Source organism: Galleria mellonella, unplaced genomic scaffold (assembly GCF_026898425.1).
Source record: "Galleria mellonella isolate WM207_F2 unplaced genomic scaffold, CSIRO_AGI_GalMel_v1 utg270, whole genome shotgun sequence".
Classification (NCBI taxonomy): domain Eukaryota; kingdom Metazoa; phylum Arthropoda; class Insecta; order Lepidoptera; family Pyralidae; genus Galleria; species Galleria mellonella.
This window is the reverse complement of record NW_026442062.1, coordinates 1,760,554-1,780,932: the sequence shown is the minus strand read 5'-3', so window position 1 is coordinate 1,780,932 and position 20,379 is coordinate 1,760,554. Positions and strand designations below refer to the sequence as shown.

At 33.0% G+C, this 20,379-nt stretch overlaps 1 protein-coding gene across 1 annotated transcript in view; it reads right to left on the bottom strand.

Annotated features, from left to right (window-relative positions):
- LOC113509136 (cholecystokinin receptor-like) overlaps positions 1–20,379 on the bottom strand; it is an 87,367-nt gene that overhangs the window by 6,617 nt on the left and 60,371 nt on the right. Inside the window, exons 7-11 of the mRNA XM_026892438.3 lie at positions 18,086–18,211; positions 17,308–17,379; positions 16,494–16,666; positions 4,526–4,626; positions 2,957–3,073 (exon numbers count right to left, since the gene is read on the bottom strand). Coding sequence (XP_026748239.1) covers positions 3,039–3,073; positions 4,526–4,626; positions 16,494–16,666; positions 17,308–17,379; positions 18,086–18,211 — 507 coding nt within the window. The 3' untranslated portion in view covers positions 2,957–3,038. The remainder of the gene's footprint in view (positions 1–2,956; positions 3,074–4,525; positions 4,627–16,493; positions 16,667–17,307; positions 17,380–18,085; positions 18,212–20,379) is intronic.

Sequence of the window (20,379 nt, the reverse complement as noted above, 5' to 3'; positions counted from 1 at the left end):
TCAGAAAGACATTACAGCGGTACAACGGTCTAATCGTGACCACGGCTGGTACAATGTTGTCGAAAACTTAAGACAATTTAGGTAAACTGTCTAGGTTCACTTAAATATTTCCATTAATTTCAGTCTCTTATAAAACATAAAACATAAGTGCGGAAGTCTAAAAGTTAATAAGGTTAAATATAACTCGAATTACTGTCAAAGAACTAAAAGAGATTTACACAATTCTCTTAGGATTGTGTAGGTAGATGCCTATTGAAAGTTTTGCCACTTATTACAATGGGCACTAAGCTGCATAGGGATCAGTTGGAGAGTACACTTGACATTACTTTTGATACTCTTCTTGAAGACAATGACCTGTGGCAATAAATCATTTTTAGAATGTATAAGATGAAGAACTAGCGCCAAGCTTGAAGCAAGTAATAATAATTTTTGAACAATCTGAATATTGAGAAATTATTTAATTCAAATGTTAAGACTGACATTCCATATTGAAACATCTTGCGTCTCAAGACAAGTGGAAAATTAATCTGTCGATAGTCACGTTGTTGCTGTCGCGTATACGAAATAGAGCGAGACAGCAATGTTTGGCGTACTGTCTTTTCTCGTGTGTGCGCTTACGTAGTTCTTTATTAATAGATTTGTTTACAACTTGTCTAGGAGATTTGTGGAAACAGATGACAGTTAGAAAATGTTTCAACTGTACTGTGACTTTTTCTACATTTATATATACAACTAAATAATGCTACTCGATAGCCTAGTATCCTACTATAAACAGACTACCTTTGTAAAGTTGACACTCAAAAAAACACTAGGAGGTAGGTGGGTATTTATTGTTTATTGTTATCTTTCATGTATTTGTTGTGATCTTTACACTGTAAAGATATATAAAAGATAAATACATGTAACTAATGGTGTTTCAGGCCATAGTTTCCAGCATAGTATCTTTAATATTAATAAATCATTATTTTTTTGGAATTTGGATAAAGGAAAAATATTTAATCTGACGAGACAGCAACAAATACCTCCAAAGAGTTCATCGACCCCGCTACTCAGGGTATCTGTAGCAGGAATCAATGTACTTCTCATAAAATGAGAAAAATACTTGAGTGTTTGTACTGAAATACAAAGAAATTGTTTTGGAAGCGATTATAAATAAAATTCGATTCCGCAGTCGAAGGCTCTTTTTATAAAATTCTGCTGTTTTCACCGATCATTCTGCATGCGCCCTGTCAAATTGTGCATACTATTTGCGACCAATAATATTATGTCAATCGTCCAATAGTCAAACATTGCGGTCGGCTTCTAAGCGGTCTTCTCTGGAAACTATCGTGAGTTATTGTGCTGAATTGATCGCAAAGAGTCAACTAACTTGACTTATTTATCAATCATCATTCACTGGTACACCTTCAGTTTATATCCAATCTTTATATTCGACCAAAACTCACTCTACACTATAGATTATAAAGTATATAGATTGGTAATGTAAAAGAAAGAAAACATAATAACATGTATGTAAACAATTCACCTACACAATATAAGCTCGAAGCTGATTTGTCGGAGGTGTAAATAAAACAAGTTCTTATTATTCTTACGTTTTGAAGGGGAATTAGTTTTAAGTGAATGTAGTTAATAATAATAACACCTGAGTCCTCAGGAATGGCAACGCATGGGGAGTATCATGGGCGAAACAGTATATTCTGTTATGTCCATGGTACTGCTCATGTCTATAGGCGACGGTTAACACTTTACATCAGGTGGGCCGTCAGCTTGTTTGCCATTCTAAGTTGTATAAAAAAAAAGTTAATTAGAATTAAATGTGCTGTACCTGGATATAATATAAATTGGAAAAAAGTAACACAAAATTGCATATTTTTCACGTAAATATATTGTAAATGTTTATCTCTTTAAATGCAATATTACAGAAATACTTCGTACAATAATTGATAGAAAAATATATCTTATTTAAAGGAAATAAAGTTCTAAATGTTCAAGAACTGACATTAAATTTATAGTAAATACGTAAATTCCTGCAATTATTGCAACTAAAATTCTGTATAAATTTAGAACTGTCACGTGCACACATTTAGAAAGCACGCACACTAATGCAACAGTTTTCTGGTCTTGCTTATGTGATTGTATTGTCAATCTGTCACTACATAGTACGTTATATCACATGTACACTATATACAAACATAATTATAAGACCACGTTATAAGGTCATTCACTGGAGGTGTCAAAGTGATAAATGATATAATGCAATACTTTGTGAGTACGCATATTTTTACAAGGACTCTTTTCGTTCAATCGTTTTAGTGGAACTTCATTGGATTTTGGTACGATATTTCGACATCGGAGTAATTTCGCGTGAACATGATGAACCGTTATTAAATATTTACGAACTACATGCAGTGAATTGGACGAACCGTTGAATTGTTGCTCGTACCGGCATTACAATAGTCCGAACTATATTTAAAACACTTTGATAACATATATAAGCTTTTATAATATTATCTGTCATTTTGCGGCTGCGACCATTTCGAAAATATCATAATATTGTGTATTGTCTATTGTATTGTTACAAGAACTAACGGTGTATAACGAAATTTCAGCTTAATTGAATGTTAAGAAGTGGTTCACTCAGATTTTAAGATTTAACTTAAAAACTTAACAAATCATCATCGTCATATCAGCCTTTAACTGTCCACTGCTGAACATAAGCTTTCACCTTGAGGGGGTTTTGCCAGTAGTTGCTACACTTGGCAGGCGGATAGGCAACCGCAGTTAGGCTTTGGAGTTAGGTTTTAAGAAGGACGTTGCTGCCCATTTCTCGCTCTCCATAGTCGTCTTTTACGACACCCACGGGAAAAAAAAGGGTGACCCGGGACCAAACGGTAACATATATTGCAAGTTAAATAAAAGCTTATAAAAAGAATTCGGATTGAGAACCCCGACTCACCTGCGTGACAGGCCGTGCAACGACAGGTGCCGGCAACGCCGGGTGAACGCCGCTTCCGACAGCGGTGCTTTGAGAGCCGCTGCTAAACACAATCCTCTCCCTCCAGACCATCTAGCTCTATGGACAAGAGGCCTTGATTAGTTTCTGTTTTTACGAAATAGAAATATATGAATTGAGAGATTTCTTTGAACCTTCGAGAAGTTGCAAATTATCAATGAGACAGTCGGGAATAAAAACTTGTCAATAAATGATATCCGCAAGAAAATTTTAAATGCTGGCGACGCTATTTATCTATTATGTTTATTCTTCAAATTGTTCTCGTTGTTTTCTTAACCGTTCGAGTATTGAATTTACTTACAATAGAAACCTTTACTATAGCAATTTTCGTCCTCGAAATAAAGTCATCTCTATCGAAAAACGGAATTATTATTTTTTATTCAATTTATTTTCGTGAGCTTTACAGTTTTCCAATATCAGCTCACCCAGAAAAATACATGTACGAGAAATATTGTAATAAAATACAATGCTAATTTATCGTTTTATATTTTACTTTCGAATGACTTTTTCACTGCGGAAACTAATCTATTTAGATCCTTGGTGAAATTTTCTCCAGAGATTTCATTTTTTTGAGCAAATCTACTACTGTTATCTTGTACAATTTCTTTGAATGTATGTCGCAGTGAATTCTGAGGATATTTCAATTCCGCAGAAGGTTGACTCCAGCCCGATTGACTATGACATATGCAGATTCGTCGAGCTTATTTTTTCTAATTAATGATATTCCTGATATTTCTGTAGTCTGTTTCAATAGAATTTAATATAAATTATAATAAAAAAGGCTCTCTAAATTATATTCGTAATAAATTTTAACATTCAGTCAATCGATATTTGATTCGTACTTCTATTGGACATCAGCAGACTGGTTTATAGTTATTTTTTAAGACCTGTTGAGAAAGGTTAAGTAATTCTTGCTATTAATTCTGTAAAGTTCTAGAAAGCTCGAAAAATGTAGGAGAGAACATTGTCATTATTTTTTTTTACAACACAGGGGGCAAACTAGCATGCGGCTCCCCTGATGGTAAGTGATTACCGCCCCCCATGGTCACCCACAACACCTACGGCATTGCAGGTATGCTGCCGGCCTTTTAAAAAAGAATATGCTCTTTTCTTGAAGGTTATGTTGTGGTATCGGTTCGGAAATACTGCTGCTGGAAGTTGATTCCAAAGAATGGTTGTGTGTGGAAGAAAGTGCCTTGAAAAACACACGGTGGAGGACCGCCACTCGTCCAGATGGTTGGGATGAAATTCTAGTTTATGGCGGGTTGTATGATGGTGAAAATCAGCAGCAGGTATCAATCCGAACAATTCTTCAGAGCACTCCCCATGATAAATTCAGTAGAAGATGCACAGAGATGCAACATCTCTACGCAGTTTCAGTGGGTCGAGCCGGACAGTAAGACGCCGATCGTCAACAATCGTCAACAAACGAGCTGCCCGACTTTGAATGCGGTCTAACGGAAGGAGTTATTTCTATGACATACCATTTTGGATAAATCTCGTAAAACTTACCAGTGCGACCAGTCTGACTTCCCCTCACGATAGCGGTAACTTCTTGACTGGAAGGTGGTGGGGTGGCTGGCTTATCGTTGGATTTCTCATTAAAACACCTCCTGAAATACTAAATATAATTAAATAAAGTCTTCGTACATAATAATTAGTTTGATTTCTTTCTTGAACTAGGTGTTATCTATTTAATTAACCATTGATTTGCCTTTTTACAAATATTTATAATACATTTATTTATATTATACACAGTTTTGTTTTGTCCTAACCACTTTTGTCTTTTGTCTGCCACTTGTCTTGTCCCTTATAAAGTGACAAGACAAGTGGCAGACGAATATATAGATAGATACAATATTACTATCGCATGCATGAGATAGAACGTGACGGCAACATTCGGCATTTTATTCTTTTAGATTCCTTTTCTACTTGTCTATCAGGGTTTACCTTTTAAATAAGTCAATAAATCAATTCATACACTATTTATTGTTGCCATGTTCATGAAATAGAAAAGAACAGTAATATCTGGTACTCTGTCACACACGTGAATTAACGAAAACGTATCTATCTGAAGAGTATTTTTTTAATGGGCGATAATGGCATGGTAACCCCGGCTGCGCTATCGGTATACGCTGGCGGGACACCAGTGAGAGATGATAGGTGAGAATGAAAACAGATCAGTTAGCCCATCGTGACAAATTAAACAAGACTTAGCCACGATGGTTTCCAGTGGAAACCACGTGGAATTCGACCTGATAGGGTAAAGTGTTAGCAATGGGGCTGTCAAACCCCAATACTAACAATCCCTTCCCGGTTTGAACTATCTGCAGAGTCGTTTGCTATTTGCCTAGACAGACTGGTATGAATATAGTTTGGAAATGAGATATCTAACCATATAAGCTAGGAGGGGAAGGGATTGTTAGTAATGGGGTCAAATAGCCCCATTACTAGCAATATACCATATCAGGTCGATCTCTACGTGGTTCCCCCTGGAAACCATCGTGGCTAATTCTAGTTGAATGCGTTAAGATGGGATAACTGACCTGCTTCCATCCTCATCAGTCATCTATCATTGGTGTTCCGCCAGTGTATACCGATAGTGCAGATGGGGCTACCATACCATCATCACCCACTAAAAAAACATATAAGCTACATTATATCATAAATACTCAAGCCTTTTATGTCTAAATAAATTTACTTGATATGTACTGTCTATATATGTATATTTAATTAGTAATACATAAACTATCCTATATGCTAAGTGAGGATATAATTGCATTCGAGTATTCTAACACTTCCCTATGGTTGACTGGGAGCAAATCCTTTTAGCATTAAGTCCGCCATTTACACATATATATACTAATCTATACTTATAATAAATCTGTAGAGAGGTCAATTCTGTACATGAAATATATTTCAAAAATAACTATCAGGGGGTGATTAGTGATCGATACTGATGGCAAAAATGCAATCAGTAAAATTTTTCTCTGTCTGTCTGTATGTTCGTTATAGAAACAAAAACTACTAGACGGATTTTAACGAAACTTGGTACAATTATTCTTCATACTCCTGGGCAGGTTATAGCATACTTTTCATCACGCTACGATCAATAGGAGCAGAGCAGTGAAGGGAAATGTGTCTGTTACATCAAAATGAACCGTGAGGAAGGACATAAGCTACTTATTTAACGAAAAACGACGGAAACTTGGACGAAGTCGCTGGCAACAGCTAGTAAATAAATAAATTAATAACCTACTCGTATGTCAAATTTCACTCGAATCCATTCAGTAGTTTTTTTATAGCACAAAGGTGACAAACAAGCATATAGCCCGTTTGATGATATACGATCACTTGTCTCTGGACGCCTGCAACACTAGGGGTATTACGTGCGCCTTGCCGAGTCTGAAGAAACTTAATACATCCTTTTTGAAGACCTCCTATTGTAGTTTTTGCGTGAAAAAGTAAATAAAATTCATCCATCCAATCACCCTTACAAACTTTCACACTTATAATATTAAGATCGCCTGTGTATCAAATTTCATTCAAATCTCAGCCGTCTGATCAAGGGGTATAGGTTTATTGTCTTTTAAAACTTATGTTTATTTTTTATCCAATGTCTATATTATGAGCAACTATGAAGCGAGACGCTGTGATGTAAAGCGCCAAACGTCCCCTATAAAAGATTTCCGGATGAAGTCGAAATAATTGTCGGAAACAACAAAAGCACAATGAGTTCATTAAATTCCTGTTACATATGTATATAGGCATCGAATAAAGAATTACTATAAATTTTAAAAAGGATGTATTAGTTTGGTTTTTAATTTAAAGTAACCAATTTTATTATGAGAAGTTGATTACTTTTTGTGCAGCAATATTTTTTGCATTACATAATACCTACACTTACCACATTTATTATGTTTTATTTGGATTATTGGTGTAATTATAATAATTTATAATGTAAGCCGAAATACCAAATATTCCACCAAATATTATGTCCGCATTAATTATGTGAACGAAACATCAAATGCCCTAATTGTTAAAATTCCAAATAATCTTAAACCAGGAAACCTTACAAATATTGCCAAAGATACTTGTATATATAGATAGCTAATAACGCTTGATACTTGACGCTTATGTAGGAGCGAATTGACCGACTTTTCTCGTACACACAAGCCAGCTACCCTCGGCAAATGTCTTCGGAGAATCTCCGCAGCATTTTCCAAAATGCTGGTGATTTCTGTGAAAGTGTTCTTAAACTTGTTTTGTATGACTAATGAAATACGAGCAATCCCATATCACCGATAAATTCAAAATCTTAATGTACGAGTAGATTCTATTTTTAAATAAATTTAAATAGTATTCCATATTTAAATACCATAATTGTTCGGGTGCTTGCTTTTAAATTTATAGCTTAATGTCGTTCGAAACATTTATTGGTATTAAAGTTTGTTTCAGATTGTTTAGTTATTGAAAACTATCTATCTATATTCAAGGCCTACTTGAATTTCATAATGTCAATAAAGGATTATAGATTTTGGAAGTGTAATAAGCAAATCTATTAATAAGCATTTTATAGTCACTACAATTGCGTAAGATATAGTGTTAAATGGATATTGATATCGAGTTATATATTCACAGCAATCATCATCATCATCATCACATCAGCCTTTAACTGTCCACTGTTGAACATAAGCCTCCCTCTTGAGAGGATCTGCCAGTAGTTGCCACGCTTGGCAGGCGGATTAGCAATCGCAGTCAGGCTTTAGAGATGTTTTAAGAGGGACGCTGCTGCCAATCCCTCGCCCTCCCTTACTACCATCTAAATTGCACTTGAACAAAAATTTTGTGACGCTGTAAACGTTGTAAAAACTACTATTAATTAACGGGAAAACTAGTGCAGGAAAGGTATAGAAAAAAAGGTATACAAGGTAAATACAAATAAAATAAATATACACAAATTGTAAACAAATGTAATAAGTCATAAAGGTATCACTCATAACTATTTATCACGGAAAATTGTATAAAAAACTTGACCCGTTTTTCTCGCAGCATTTCTTTGGAGACACTCTATAACCTATATAATGTTAAAAGGTAGCCTGTTTCATAGTTGCGCAACGCGAAATCAAAAGGAATTTCCAAAAAAATGAGTCTTCCGAGTAAGGAGTTCAAGTACTTTGGACTGGACCAAACAAGCATGCCTGGGAAGTGAGGGAGGTCGCCTTATCCTTATATTGAAGAATTGTGTCATATTGACATGGGTCATATGACAGTTAAGTGGCGACATTTTGTCCGATAAAATCCTATATTTATTTCTCGTCGTAGTAAGTATAAATTATGAGTATTGGGGGGAAGGGGATTGTTAGTAAGAGGGTCTAACAGCTCCATTGCTAGAAATATATCCTATTAGGTCAACATCCACGCAGTTTCCCCTGAAAACATCGGGATTAAGTTCTGTTGAATTCTTCACAATAAGCCAACTGATCTGCTTTCATTCTCGCCTATCATCTTTCACTGGTACCCTGTCAGTGAATACCGGCAGCGCAGAACATTTGTGTTGTTAAGTATGTTTATGTATATATACACACACATGCTTGCAAGCACGCACGAACGCACGCACGCACGCACGCACGCACACATACACACACACAGTTAACGATTCATATGATATACGATTTATATATTTATACGATTCATTTATATATTCGTAGGCTTTGAAAGTACAAAGTATTTTAATTTAGTAAGCATTCGTAAATATTTTTTTACTATATAAGTGCTGCAGCTTTACTTGTCACAAAAAATAATGTGGGACAAACACGAGAATAAATCCCTGTTGATTGCTAAAAGAATTTTTCAAATCCTTTCAGAATATGCGACGTAAAATCTTGTTCTTTTAGTAGTGTCTCAAAGCACGTATTTAGTAGGATTATTCCCAGAGGGACCTGAACGTCTCGACCAAATAGTGGAATTAGTGGCGAGTTGAAAAATCACCAAGGAAAAAGTTTACGAGCCAAGTGTCTATGCTTTCTAGTGACTAGTGAATAGTGATAGCCAGAAATGGAATGTTTGTAACATTTTGTTTGACTTTAAAAAAAAAAAAGGGCGAGTATGAAAGTACATAGAAGATGTAGTGCTGTAGGTTTTTCTGCTTGAAAAAGCTCATTTCTTAATATAACTTTTGATTTTGTAATTCTATTAATTATAAATGCGTTTTTGTAATGATGGATGGATGAATAAATGTAAATTAAATTTGGTTCATGGGTAGGTTATACCCTCAATTGCTACATAGGATGGGTTATGGGATACAGCTCTTTTTGTAATATAGCGGATATCTTGATAGACCAAGATAATAAGTTGGCTCCTCTCCATCTCCATTCGCCGTGTGGTCCCGGCATAGAATAAGCCTTCTTTTATGGATGTCGTAAGATTCGACTATGTCGTAAGAGAGGGCGAGGGATGGGCAGCAACGTCCTTCTTAAAACATCTCTAAAAGCCTAACTGCGGTTGCCAACCTGCTTATTAAGCAAGGCAATTACTGGCAAAACTCCCCTTATGAAGAAGGCTTATGTTTAGCGGTGGACAGTCTATGGCTGAAATAATATTTTTTATTTATACCACTTAGAATGGCAAACAAGCTGACGGCCCACCTGATGGAAAGTGGTAACCGTCGCCTATAGACATGAGCAGTACCGTGGACATAACAGAGTATACTGTTTCGCCCATGATGCCCCCCATGCGTTGTCATTCCTGAGGACTCAGGAATATATAAATATCTCCATCTATAATTCTTTGTATGATAAATTTATAATTGGCTGAGTCACTAAAATGCCAACCACAAATAAAAGCAAGTGAAAGATTGTCTTGTCTCTATTTAATCTATTCTTCATTTGATGAATTGGCATTCTTTATTTACGTATTTATATAATTATTTATTTTATATTAATTTTGTTTTTCTTATACTTATAATTATATATATTTGTTCTAATTTTAGGTACATATTTAACATGGTATTGGTTTATATATTGAATGAATGAATAAATATTTAGTTGCAAGAAATATGGTAAATATGCAGATAGATAAAATAATACTAAGTCCACATACTTCGCCACAATTAGGCATGCAAAATTTTAAATACTTAAATATTAAATTAACAATTCTTATAAAAAAAAAACAATATGTCAATTACAATTTCATGTCAATTAATGTACTTCATCTCATTTGATATTAAAACGTATTAGTAGGTCTGTTAGTTAGTGTCAACAATATTATATTAAAAAAATTTTTTTAGTTTAATAATAGGTACTTGTAATTGTTTTCCTTAATATTTTACTTTCCTAATTATACAGTATAATTATACCTACTTGTACAACAATTAATCCATTACTCTAAGATGAAATCTAAGGTGAAGGTAGACTTTGTACAAAAGTCGATTGCTTTGGTACCTCTGTCCCATTCGTGTTTCAACCGTGAAGCAGTTGTGTTTGCATGGCTGTGTTTCGGTTTGAAAGGTGGGACATGGCGTGAATTTACTGGGTACAGAGGAATATCACCTGAGTCCTCAGGAATGGCAACGCATGAGGGGTATAATGGGTGAAACAGTATACTCTGTTATGTCCATGGTACTGCTCATGTCTATAGGCGACGGTTTCCACTTTCCATCAGGTGGACCGTCAGCTTGTTTGCCATTCTATGTTGTATAAAAAAAAAGGTAAAAAGAGTGCTTTCAGCGATAAGAACGCCTTACTTACTAGTACTTATACAACTATATCATTACATTTATTAATTGTCTTGTTTATTTCCTATATTGTATAATGCGAATAAAGTTTACCCATTCATTCTCTCATTCAAGTATTATATATATAAATAAACATAAGAGAACTATGCATAGCTCATTTGTGTTTGCGATGTGGCTTTGATACTGTAATTACGATATTATTTGTACCTATAACATGCAATCAGTGTTCTGTGATTTGTGGCGGTGACGTGTTATTATATTGTATTGTACCTTAATAATAGTAAATAGGCTACGCTGTGCTCAATATTATATGCTCATATACCTCTATATATTAGTTTAAATAAAATTAAGTCCTACTCAAAAGGCTCCCACTGAAAATCAGCGCTATAGCTCCACGACTCCAGCACAACGCTGAGCGGGGACCATTTTAGCAAACCCTAGATTTTATTGGTCGATAATGGAATAGTAACCCCACCTGCACTATCGGTATACGCTGACGGGGCACCATTGAAAGATGATAGGTGAGGATGAAAAGGCAGGACAGTTAGCCCATCGTGACGAATTCAACGATAAATTTGTCACGATGGTTTCCAGGGGGAACTGTGTGGAGGACGACCTGATAAGGTATATTGATAGCAATGGAGACTAACCTCCTTGTTACTAACAATCCCTTCCTCCCGCAAACCATAGATTACATTTGGGTATCTCTATCCAATTCGTGTTTCAACCGTGAAGCAGTTGTGTTTGCATGGCTGTGTTTCGGTTTGAAGGGTGGGGATATGGCGTGAATTTACTGGGTATAGAGGAATAACACCTGAGTCCTCAGGAATGGCAACGCATGGGGGGTATCATGGGCGAAACAGTATACTCTGTTATGTCCATGGTACTGCTCATGTCTATAGGCGACGGTAACCACTTTCCATCAGGTGGGCCGTCAGCTTGTCTGTCATTTCTAAGTTGTATAAAAAAAACTCAAGAGAGTGTCAGAGTTTAATTCCAAAGATTTCAACGACGAACGAATTCCCATTTAGCAAAGTGTTAATATGGGTATCAAATGAAAGAGCTTGAAGACTAGATAACGATAGTGTCAAAAAAAAAAAAAAAAAAAGATGTCATTTATATCTTTTAATTTAGATGCAGTGACAAGATGGCGGATTATATTACAAAGGCTTATTTTTAAAAATGTTTCTAAGCAGACTTTTTATTTTTTGGCTGTCATAATAAAAGATTAAGCACTCGTCTGCTAAACAGACGGCGAGCAGTTTTAGCCTTTTATTTAACGGTTTTATCCAAGTTAAGATTAAGTACTTGATTGCGTCAAGTATTTATTTATTTCTTGTTGCATTCTATAATGTGGTGGCTAGGTGATGAGGTATCAGCGTTTCTGCTTTTGCAGGAACCTTTAGCTGAATTAGCATCCTTTTTCTTTACCATAACACTGACTAATTTCTACTACATATAAAGAATATATAAATGTAAACTTTTTTTCTATATATATTTTTTTTATTTGTTATTATTTATAATCTAAGTTCATGTAAGTGTTATGGTTTTATTGAAATACATTTTTATTCATTAATTAATTCATTCATTCATATTGTCACAGGTATAATTATGGATCCTGTTGGGTATAATAAGTTGGAGGTAAGATAATAAAAACGTATTTTTTTTTTTACTTAATAATATAGTTATTGTGTTTAAGACAATATCACTTAAATTATTTGTTCATGTCTAAATTAAAAAGTTGATGTACCTTGCCATTATGTTTTGTTTTTATTTTTAATTTAATTTAAATAATTTTAATTTTTAGGTGTCATCGGGTGAATGTAAATTATTGTTTTTAATTATTTCGTACCATTTAATTGTTTAATAATTTAATTCTATTGTAATAATTTAATGCTATTTTAATTTTTTTTTAAACACAAAGCATGCTGTGGTTGCCTTTAAATGTAAGAACAGTAAGCCATAATCCACCAGTGTAATGTATCAAAATGTTTCACTGTATCTTATGTTGGTAACTCTAAATAAATAAATAAATAAATTTCATAATAGATACGTATTTTCTCTATTAATAGATAGAAATTTTCATGCCATTTTCAATAATATACTTTAATAGAGATTTTTAATTTGTTATTAGCCATTAAGAAAATTGTTAAGCAAATATTTAATTTTACTTTTATAATAAAATTGTAACTAAACGATACCTGTACATGAAAGATATTAAAGAAAAATGTACATCTTAAGACCCATCGTCTTAAGATATAACAAGAGCATTAGATCGTCTATCTGTATGTTTGTTCCGGCATTACGTAAAAACTACTTAAGCAAATTGAATGCGTTTTCACAGTTCTGTTTCTAAACGTCTAACTTGAAATCTGGTACATATTTTGTATGTCATCTATAATTGGTTTATTTCGTTGATTTTTCTATTTTTGAAATCCATGCGTACGAGGAGCGGGTAAAAAACTAGTGTTTTTTATTTAATGGATGATAATGAAATACTAACCCCGCCTGCACAGGGGAAAGGGATTGTAAGTAATGGAGACTAAGAATCCCATTGCTAGCAATATTGGGTATATTATAGTATACCAGGTCGATCTCCTCGCGGTTCCCACTGGAAACCATCATATATAATTCTTGTCGAATTAATCATGGTGGGCCAACTGACCTGCATTCATTCTCACTTATCATCTTCCACTGGTGCCTCGTCGGTGTATACCGATAGCGCGGGCGGGGTTACCATTCCATTTTCACCCATTAAAAAAAAACCCGCCTGCACTAATGGTATATGCTGGCGGGGCACTAATGAGGATTAATAAGTGGGCATGAAAGGACAGGTCAGTTAGCCTATCAGAATTCACCACTATAGTGGGACCACGGGGAGGTCGATCTTATGTCCCATTGTTAGCAATGGGAATGGTAATCTACATTACTATCAATCTCTTCCTTCCAAAAGATAGTGTAAGATAAATTTTGCAATTTTCAAAAGCAGGTAGCTGATTTTATATTTATGAATCGAGTATATCACTCGATAAATAAAAAAAGAGTGTTAACAAATAAGTGAAATACAATGTTTTCTTTTGTGCAATAAAAATAAATATTACTTATATTATACATGTTCCTTTCATTGATATAATGAAAGGGACTTGAACAAAAACAGAATACTAATAACATGTGCGTGCGAATACAAGAGAATTTATATATTTCATCAAAGGACCTTAAAGTTGTACGGAGTGGGAAAAAGATTCTTTGTCACTTGCAATTAATTTTTATTTGATAGTGACAAAAAGTGGACCTAACTATTTACGCTGTTTATATGAAATTGGGTAATTACAGATAACATCTGTAAATTGAATAGTGTAATATTTCGTAATAATAAAAAAAGCTGGGATTTCATCATAGATGATCATGATCACAGGCATTTGAACGATAAACACAATTGTAATGGCTTATTCGTATCGATACTAGAAAAGCGACGATTTATAAGTACTTTGTAAATAAGTTTATATGAATAAAGATGATTTGAACTTTAATTACTATATCTCATATAAATAATCTTGTAGATATAGAGGAAAATAGTTTAGAACAAAAATTAATTGCAAGTGACAAGAAATTTGTCACTAGCAATTTATATCTCAATTTTTTATTTCAAAGTGACACATAATGGTCCTTATTATTATTTCTTATTATTTATCATAGAAAAAGCTCAGTGATTACATACAACAAGAATAAAAAAAGACTGCAATAAGATGAAGTATACTACGATTAGACCACGATGTATTCATAAAATCAACGCTTTATATAAAAATATTTTATTGACCTATTTTCTAATGATTGCTTTTATAATTTTACTTTGAAGCGAACAGAAATAACGTTCAATGGCGGAGCAAATGAAAAAAAACTTCCATTGAAGTCGCTAGTTTATTTTAAAAAAGTTACTATACATACAAAATATAATCACTACATAATATAAAATAAAGTACCTTCCCGCTGTCTGTCCCTATGTATGCTTAGATCTTTAAAATTATGTAACGGATTTTGATGCAGTTTTTTTAATAAAGTGATTCAAGAAGAAAGTTTATATGTATAATACACGCGTAATAGAATATACTACTCAATCAATTTTATTTTCTGTAAATAAGCTATTTTATATTTTCTGTAAGGAACGCGTACGAAGCCGTGCTAGTAATAGTAGATTACTGCAGCGGCCAGCAACTGAGGCATTGATGGACGAACGTGCAAATGTGGGCCGAAATCGAGGCTATACGTGAGTCCATCAATACGGTGTATAGTATTTTTCTCAAACAATGCGCGGAAATAAAAAACAATTTTACTTTTTAAGTTCAATAACGAATAACGAACAATAATAATTTTTCACGCGCCATAATGTTCCTTTGTTTTTTTTTTCAATAAACAGCTTTCTATTTGCAAGCCAGTTCGAAATTTAAATAAATTCTTTTATTAATTACCTTTTATTATTAAAGGTTATTCCATTTTTAAATTACAGGACAGATATGAGTTTACATAGTAATTTATCTGAAAAACACGACAGATATGGATTTTCATACGACTTTTCTATTATCTTGGTCATACGGAAATTTTGATTTATCTCGAAGAAGATTGTCAAAATAATGCACACATTTCCAAGTATGTTTGAGAAAATGCTATATATTACGGTGCTACCATTTTAAACTTCCTATGTCCTGAACAATCATAGTAGATACATAATGATATTGTAAGATTTTATTATTACGATTTTAGAAAAAAATCTATGAATGACTTTTAATTTTCTATTACGATATTGTCGACGTGTATGCACGAGGACATTGTAGACGTGGATGGAAATTTAAAGGTGCAATCCAAAAGTTGACTGGGAGAGAATGCTATATAGCAGCAAGTCTGCATTTTAGTAATATTTTCTTTATGTAATATGGTTTTTAAAGAATTAATAAATAAATTTACAAATTAATTATAGACGTTTTTCTAACTAATTTATTTCTGTTTCTGTGTTACATAGATAAATAGTATTTTGATCTGTATATTCTAACTAAAAAAACAATTATTACAATTTTTAGATTAATTGTATTTAGAACAATTTTAAAATAAAGGATGTTTTCTGTGACGCATGCAAAGTTTTTCCATGTTAGTTGGGAGTTTTTTGTTTGTAGTTTTCGGTACAGTATTTAAGGAATTCCGTCCTCGATATTGAATATGGATGACGGGATGCCTACAGCAAATTATATAGCATATTAACAAGTAGCTTGAACATAATATTTGAGGAATATGAGGAAAGTGGATTCTTTAAACCTTTATATTAAAACTTTTACATAATATTTTTCTTAAATATCTCCTACACATATATATATATATATATATATATATATATATATATATATATATATATATATATATATATATATATATATATATATATATATATATATATATATATATATATATATATAGTAAATATTTTTCTTAATTTTAATTAGAGATATTTTTTGGTATTATTTTATATGGAATTATGGAATGCAGGTATTTTTGGTAATTTATTTTTGCTCATACTTTATCTACACTCAAATTTGAGTGAAATGTAAGCATTAATAATTGTATCGATTTAAATAAAATTTGATACACAGACAACATGTTAGACTAAAAATCTATGATACATTTATGCTAAATCTACTGGAACAACCGTAGTTGTAGTTTTCAACTAATAAATAAATAAAGATTTTTACAGTGACTCACCTAAATAATCTACAATTCTTGATCAAGGTTATGAAGGCCTGTCGAAACTTTCGGTTCATGAAGCAGTATGTAATTGGGTTGCAACACGATGCACAGTAGGCCAGTAGTTGTAGGCACACCACCCCCTTGGAGCCAATGTATTTATACAGCTCGTCTGGATAAAATAGATATATCTGGACAAAAAAAAAGGTATTTTTAATTTACCTGTATAGTAAGCAAAATTTCGTTCGAATAAAATACATAAAAACAAACGAAAACTATAGAAATATTATCTCTTAATTCCTTAAAATTATATAACATTAATATAGTTTTTTAAATAATTATTATTAAACGTGTAGGTTCCGACATAAAATAAGCCACTCTTTCCTTCCCCGTAAGCGTCTTAAGAGGTGACTAAAGGTGCTTATGGTGGAGAGATGGGCAAAATATGGATTGTACAAAAGTCGTTTGATTGGGCACCTCTCTGCCATTCGTGTGCAGTTGTGTTTGTATGGTTGTGTTTCGGTTTGTAGGGTGAGATATGACAGTGAATTTACAGGATACAGAGCGAAACAGTATACTCTGTTGTTGTTTACGTTTATAAGCGATGGTTACTACTTTTCATCAAGTGGGCTGTAGCTGGTTTACCATTCTAAGTTGCATAAAAAAAAATCACCAAAAGCCGAACTGCGGTTGCCAACCGGTCTGTCAAACGTGGAACTATTGGCAAAACACCCCTTATGAGGAAGGCTGTATTCAGCAGTGGATAGTAAACGGCTTATACAAACAATTTATATTATATATAGAAAAAAAAACAATTATTATTATTACTTACAGTATTTATGACATGAAGTGGTGTCCAACAAACAAAAAACTCTGCTATAATCACAAACAGCATTCGTATGACCTGAAAAATAACTGATTTATTTAAGACAGTCCAAATAATTGTTTGGAGTCGATGGCAATGGAGTGGATACTGAAGAATTATTATTTTTCTAAAAAAATATTTTTTTATAATATATTTCATACTTTACAATTTAATTTCGATACTACAATAGTTTTGCTAAACTATCTAAATTAAAATTGTAATTTTACAGACAAATTTAGCTCAATTTTTATATTAATTATTAGTTTCTACAACTTGGTATACTTGTATTTGTTGTAAATGCATAATTTGATAATCATCGACTCGGCCATTATCTCTCCACTGCCGAACATAGGCCTCTCCCATAAACTGCCATAAGCCTGAGCTACCTGCATCTACTAACTCCCTGTAATGCGTTTCAGATCATACTTATAAGTTAGAACACAGTTACTTCCATAGATTTTTATTTAAATATATTTTATAATAAACTAATTTCACTATTTTATAGCATTATTACAGGTACATTGATATTTTAAATGTATACTAGCTATATCCCGCAGTTTCACCCGCATGAATCAGTATATAATCCTATGTGTTAATATAGGATATAAACCATCCATATATCAAAATTAATTAAAATCCGTTCAATAGTTTTTGCTCAAAAGACTAACAAACATCCATCAATAGTTACAAACTTTAGCATTTATATACCGGATTTTTTTTTGTAATAGCCACAAGTGTCACTCACCTTTCTCTTAGCTTCGATGCTCTTATCGATATGTGTTGATCTAACAACGTGTCGAAACTCCATATCCGCCGTGTGCATACAATACGATTGAGAAGACTTCGATTCCTCTGTGGCTACTTCATTTTCCTTTAAGGAAACATCGACATAAATCTCTCCGAATTTCATTTTGATAAGACAACAAATCTAACATAAGTAATGATATTATAAGTGAAAAAAAAATATACGATATTTTAATATTGGTGTTCCTAGTTATAAAAATGATTTATTAATACGAATCTTGTTTCCTACAGGACAGGCTTAGTCTATTGAAGGAATCAATCATGAATTTTGTGCTCTTAAATGCCAAAATGAACCTTAAATGTTAATATGTAAAAAGATATTTTTGTGCGCACAAATATCTTGATAATAAATACATTTTTACTTTCTTTTTCTTTTATTACTACCTCTTTATTCATGAAACTTCAAATCTCTCATAAACCTATAATAGCTATTTGTTTACACTAAATTCCAAGGCTGAAAGAAAGTAAGAAAACAGTGTAATAAAAAAGTAGGTTTGTAGAAGATTTTAGTCTTTATGAATAAGTTAATAAGTCTATATTTCTTTATTTATTATTTTATATTATCTCTGCAATGCATTTGAGGTCGTCACTCCATCTAGTGGGGGATCGTTCTACGCTATGTTTCCCCGTATGGTTATTTACTTATTTATTGCACTTTTTATTTAATTTTGTTTTTACAACACTTTATTGCACCAACTTAACAGGATTTATTTTCAATAAGTATAGATATTGTATTCCTAATTAAGTTTAACTGAATAAAAAATATTTTTATTTTATTTTATATAAAGAAATTTATACAATTATGAAAAGATCTCTTATTAGAGATAAGCTCGCCTTTGTACATTATGTTTCAAATGAATTGTGCTTAACATTATATTTTGTGTACAATAAACAATAATTAAATAAATAAATCAAAGATACGACTGATAAATATACTATAGGGAAATAAAATATTTTAAAGTTCGAGAACAATTTATATATGATTATATATTGTGGGAACCGCCACAAAATGGCAGTTACGTAAATATGTATACGTAAATATATAAAATGTGAATTGATAGAATAATTTACCCATTTAGAATACTATAAGTACGTGCATGAGGGATATTGTGGGAAATCAGAGTCATTTTAGCGACACAAATCCTCTGTAGCAAACAGTTTATACTTGAGGGGAAAGGGATTGTTAGTAATATGGATTTACCAGCTCCGTTACTAGTAATATACCCGATCAAGTCGACTTCCACGCGGTTCCCCCTGGTGGTTAATTCTTATGGAATTTGTCACGATGGTTTAACTGATCTGCGTTCATTTTCACCTATCATACCTCACTGATGCCCTGCTAGCGTACACCGATAACGCAGGTAGGCGTTATTATTTCATTATCATCCTACAAAAAAAACCGTTTATACTCATCTCAGATCACAACGTTGCTAGTTTGGGTATTTTTTTAACAATTTTGGGTAAAACATTTTTCTGTTCGTGAAATTTCGGAGAAATGTTTGGGGTCAAGTGAAATGGGTTTGGTGCAATTTGGTTTAATTTTTTTCACAAAATATCGTACTGAACGATATCGTACTGATTTGGAGAAAAGATATTTGACGTTTGGGTAAAATAAAAAATAGCATCTGGCAACCCTATCGGTAGATCGCAGCTTTCCGTGCAATAAAGGAACTTAACCTACCCTTTTATGATAAATTTACGTCCTGTTAGCTATCCGGGTCATTATGAAGATGGAATGTCATGAAAAGCAATAAAGTCGGATGCAGCAAGTCACATAATAATGAAAAAGGGAGAAGAAATTTTATAAGCAGACTATGAGTGAGTGAGTGTTAAAGTACATGTATATATTGCGGTCACATTATTAATCATACGATGTGGACAGATTTCAATTAACCCTCACTAACGTACTGTGAAAGGGTCAAGGATAGATCTTGGGTGCATATCATCACGCTATTCATTATGGGAGATAGATAGATAGATACTCTTTATTGTTTCGTCCAAAAGATTACAATAGTAAACCTATTATAAATATAAATAATTACAAGAAATAATCACAATGAGAAAACAATGGGCGATCCTATCGCTAAGAGCGATCTCCTCCAGGCAACCTTTGGATGGAGAGGAGTAATTATAAACAGTTTGGTGGGAGGCACGATGGAAAATTTTGTTGAGCAGTAGGATGTAGATAGCCTGCCAAAAATAGCAGCAGCTTCTATTATGACAAAATTAATAATG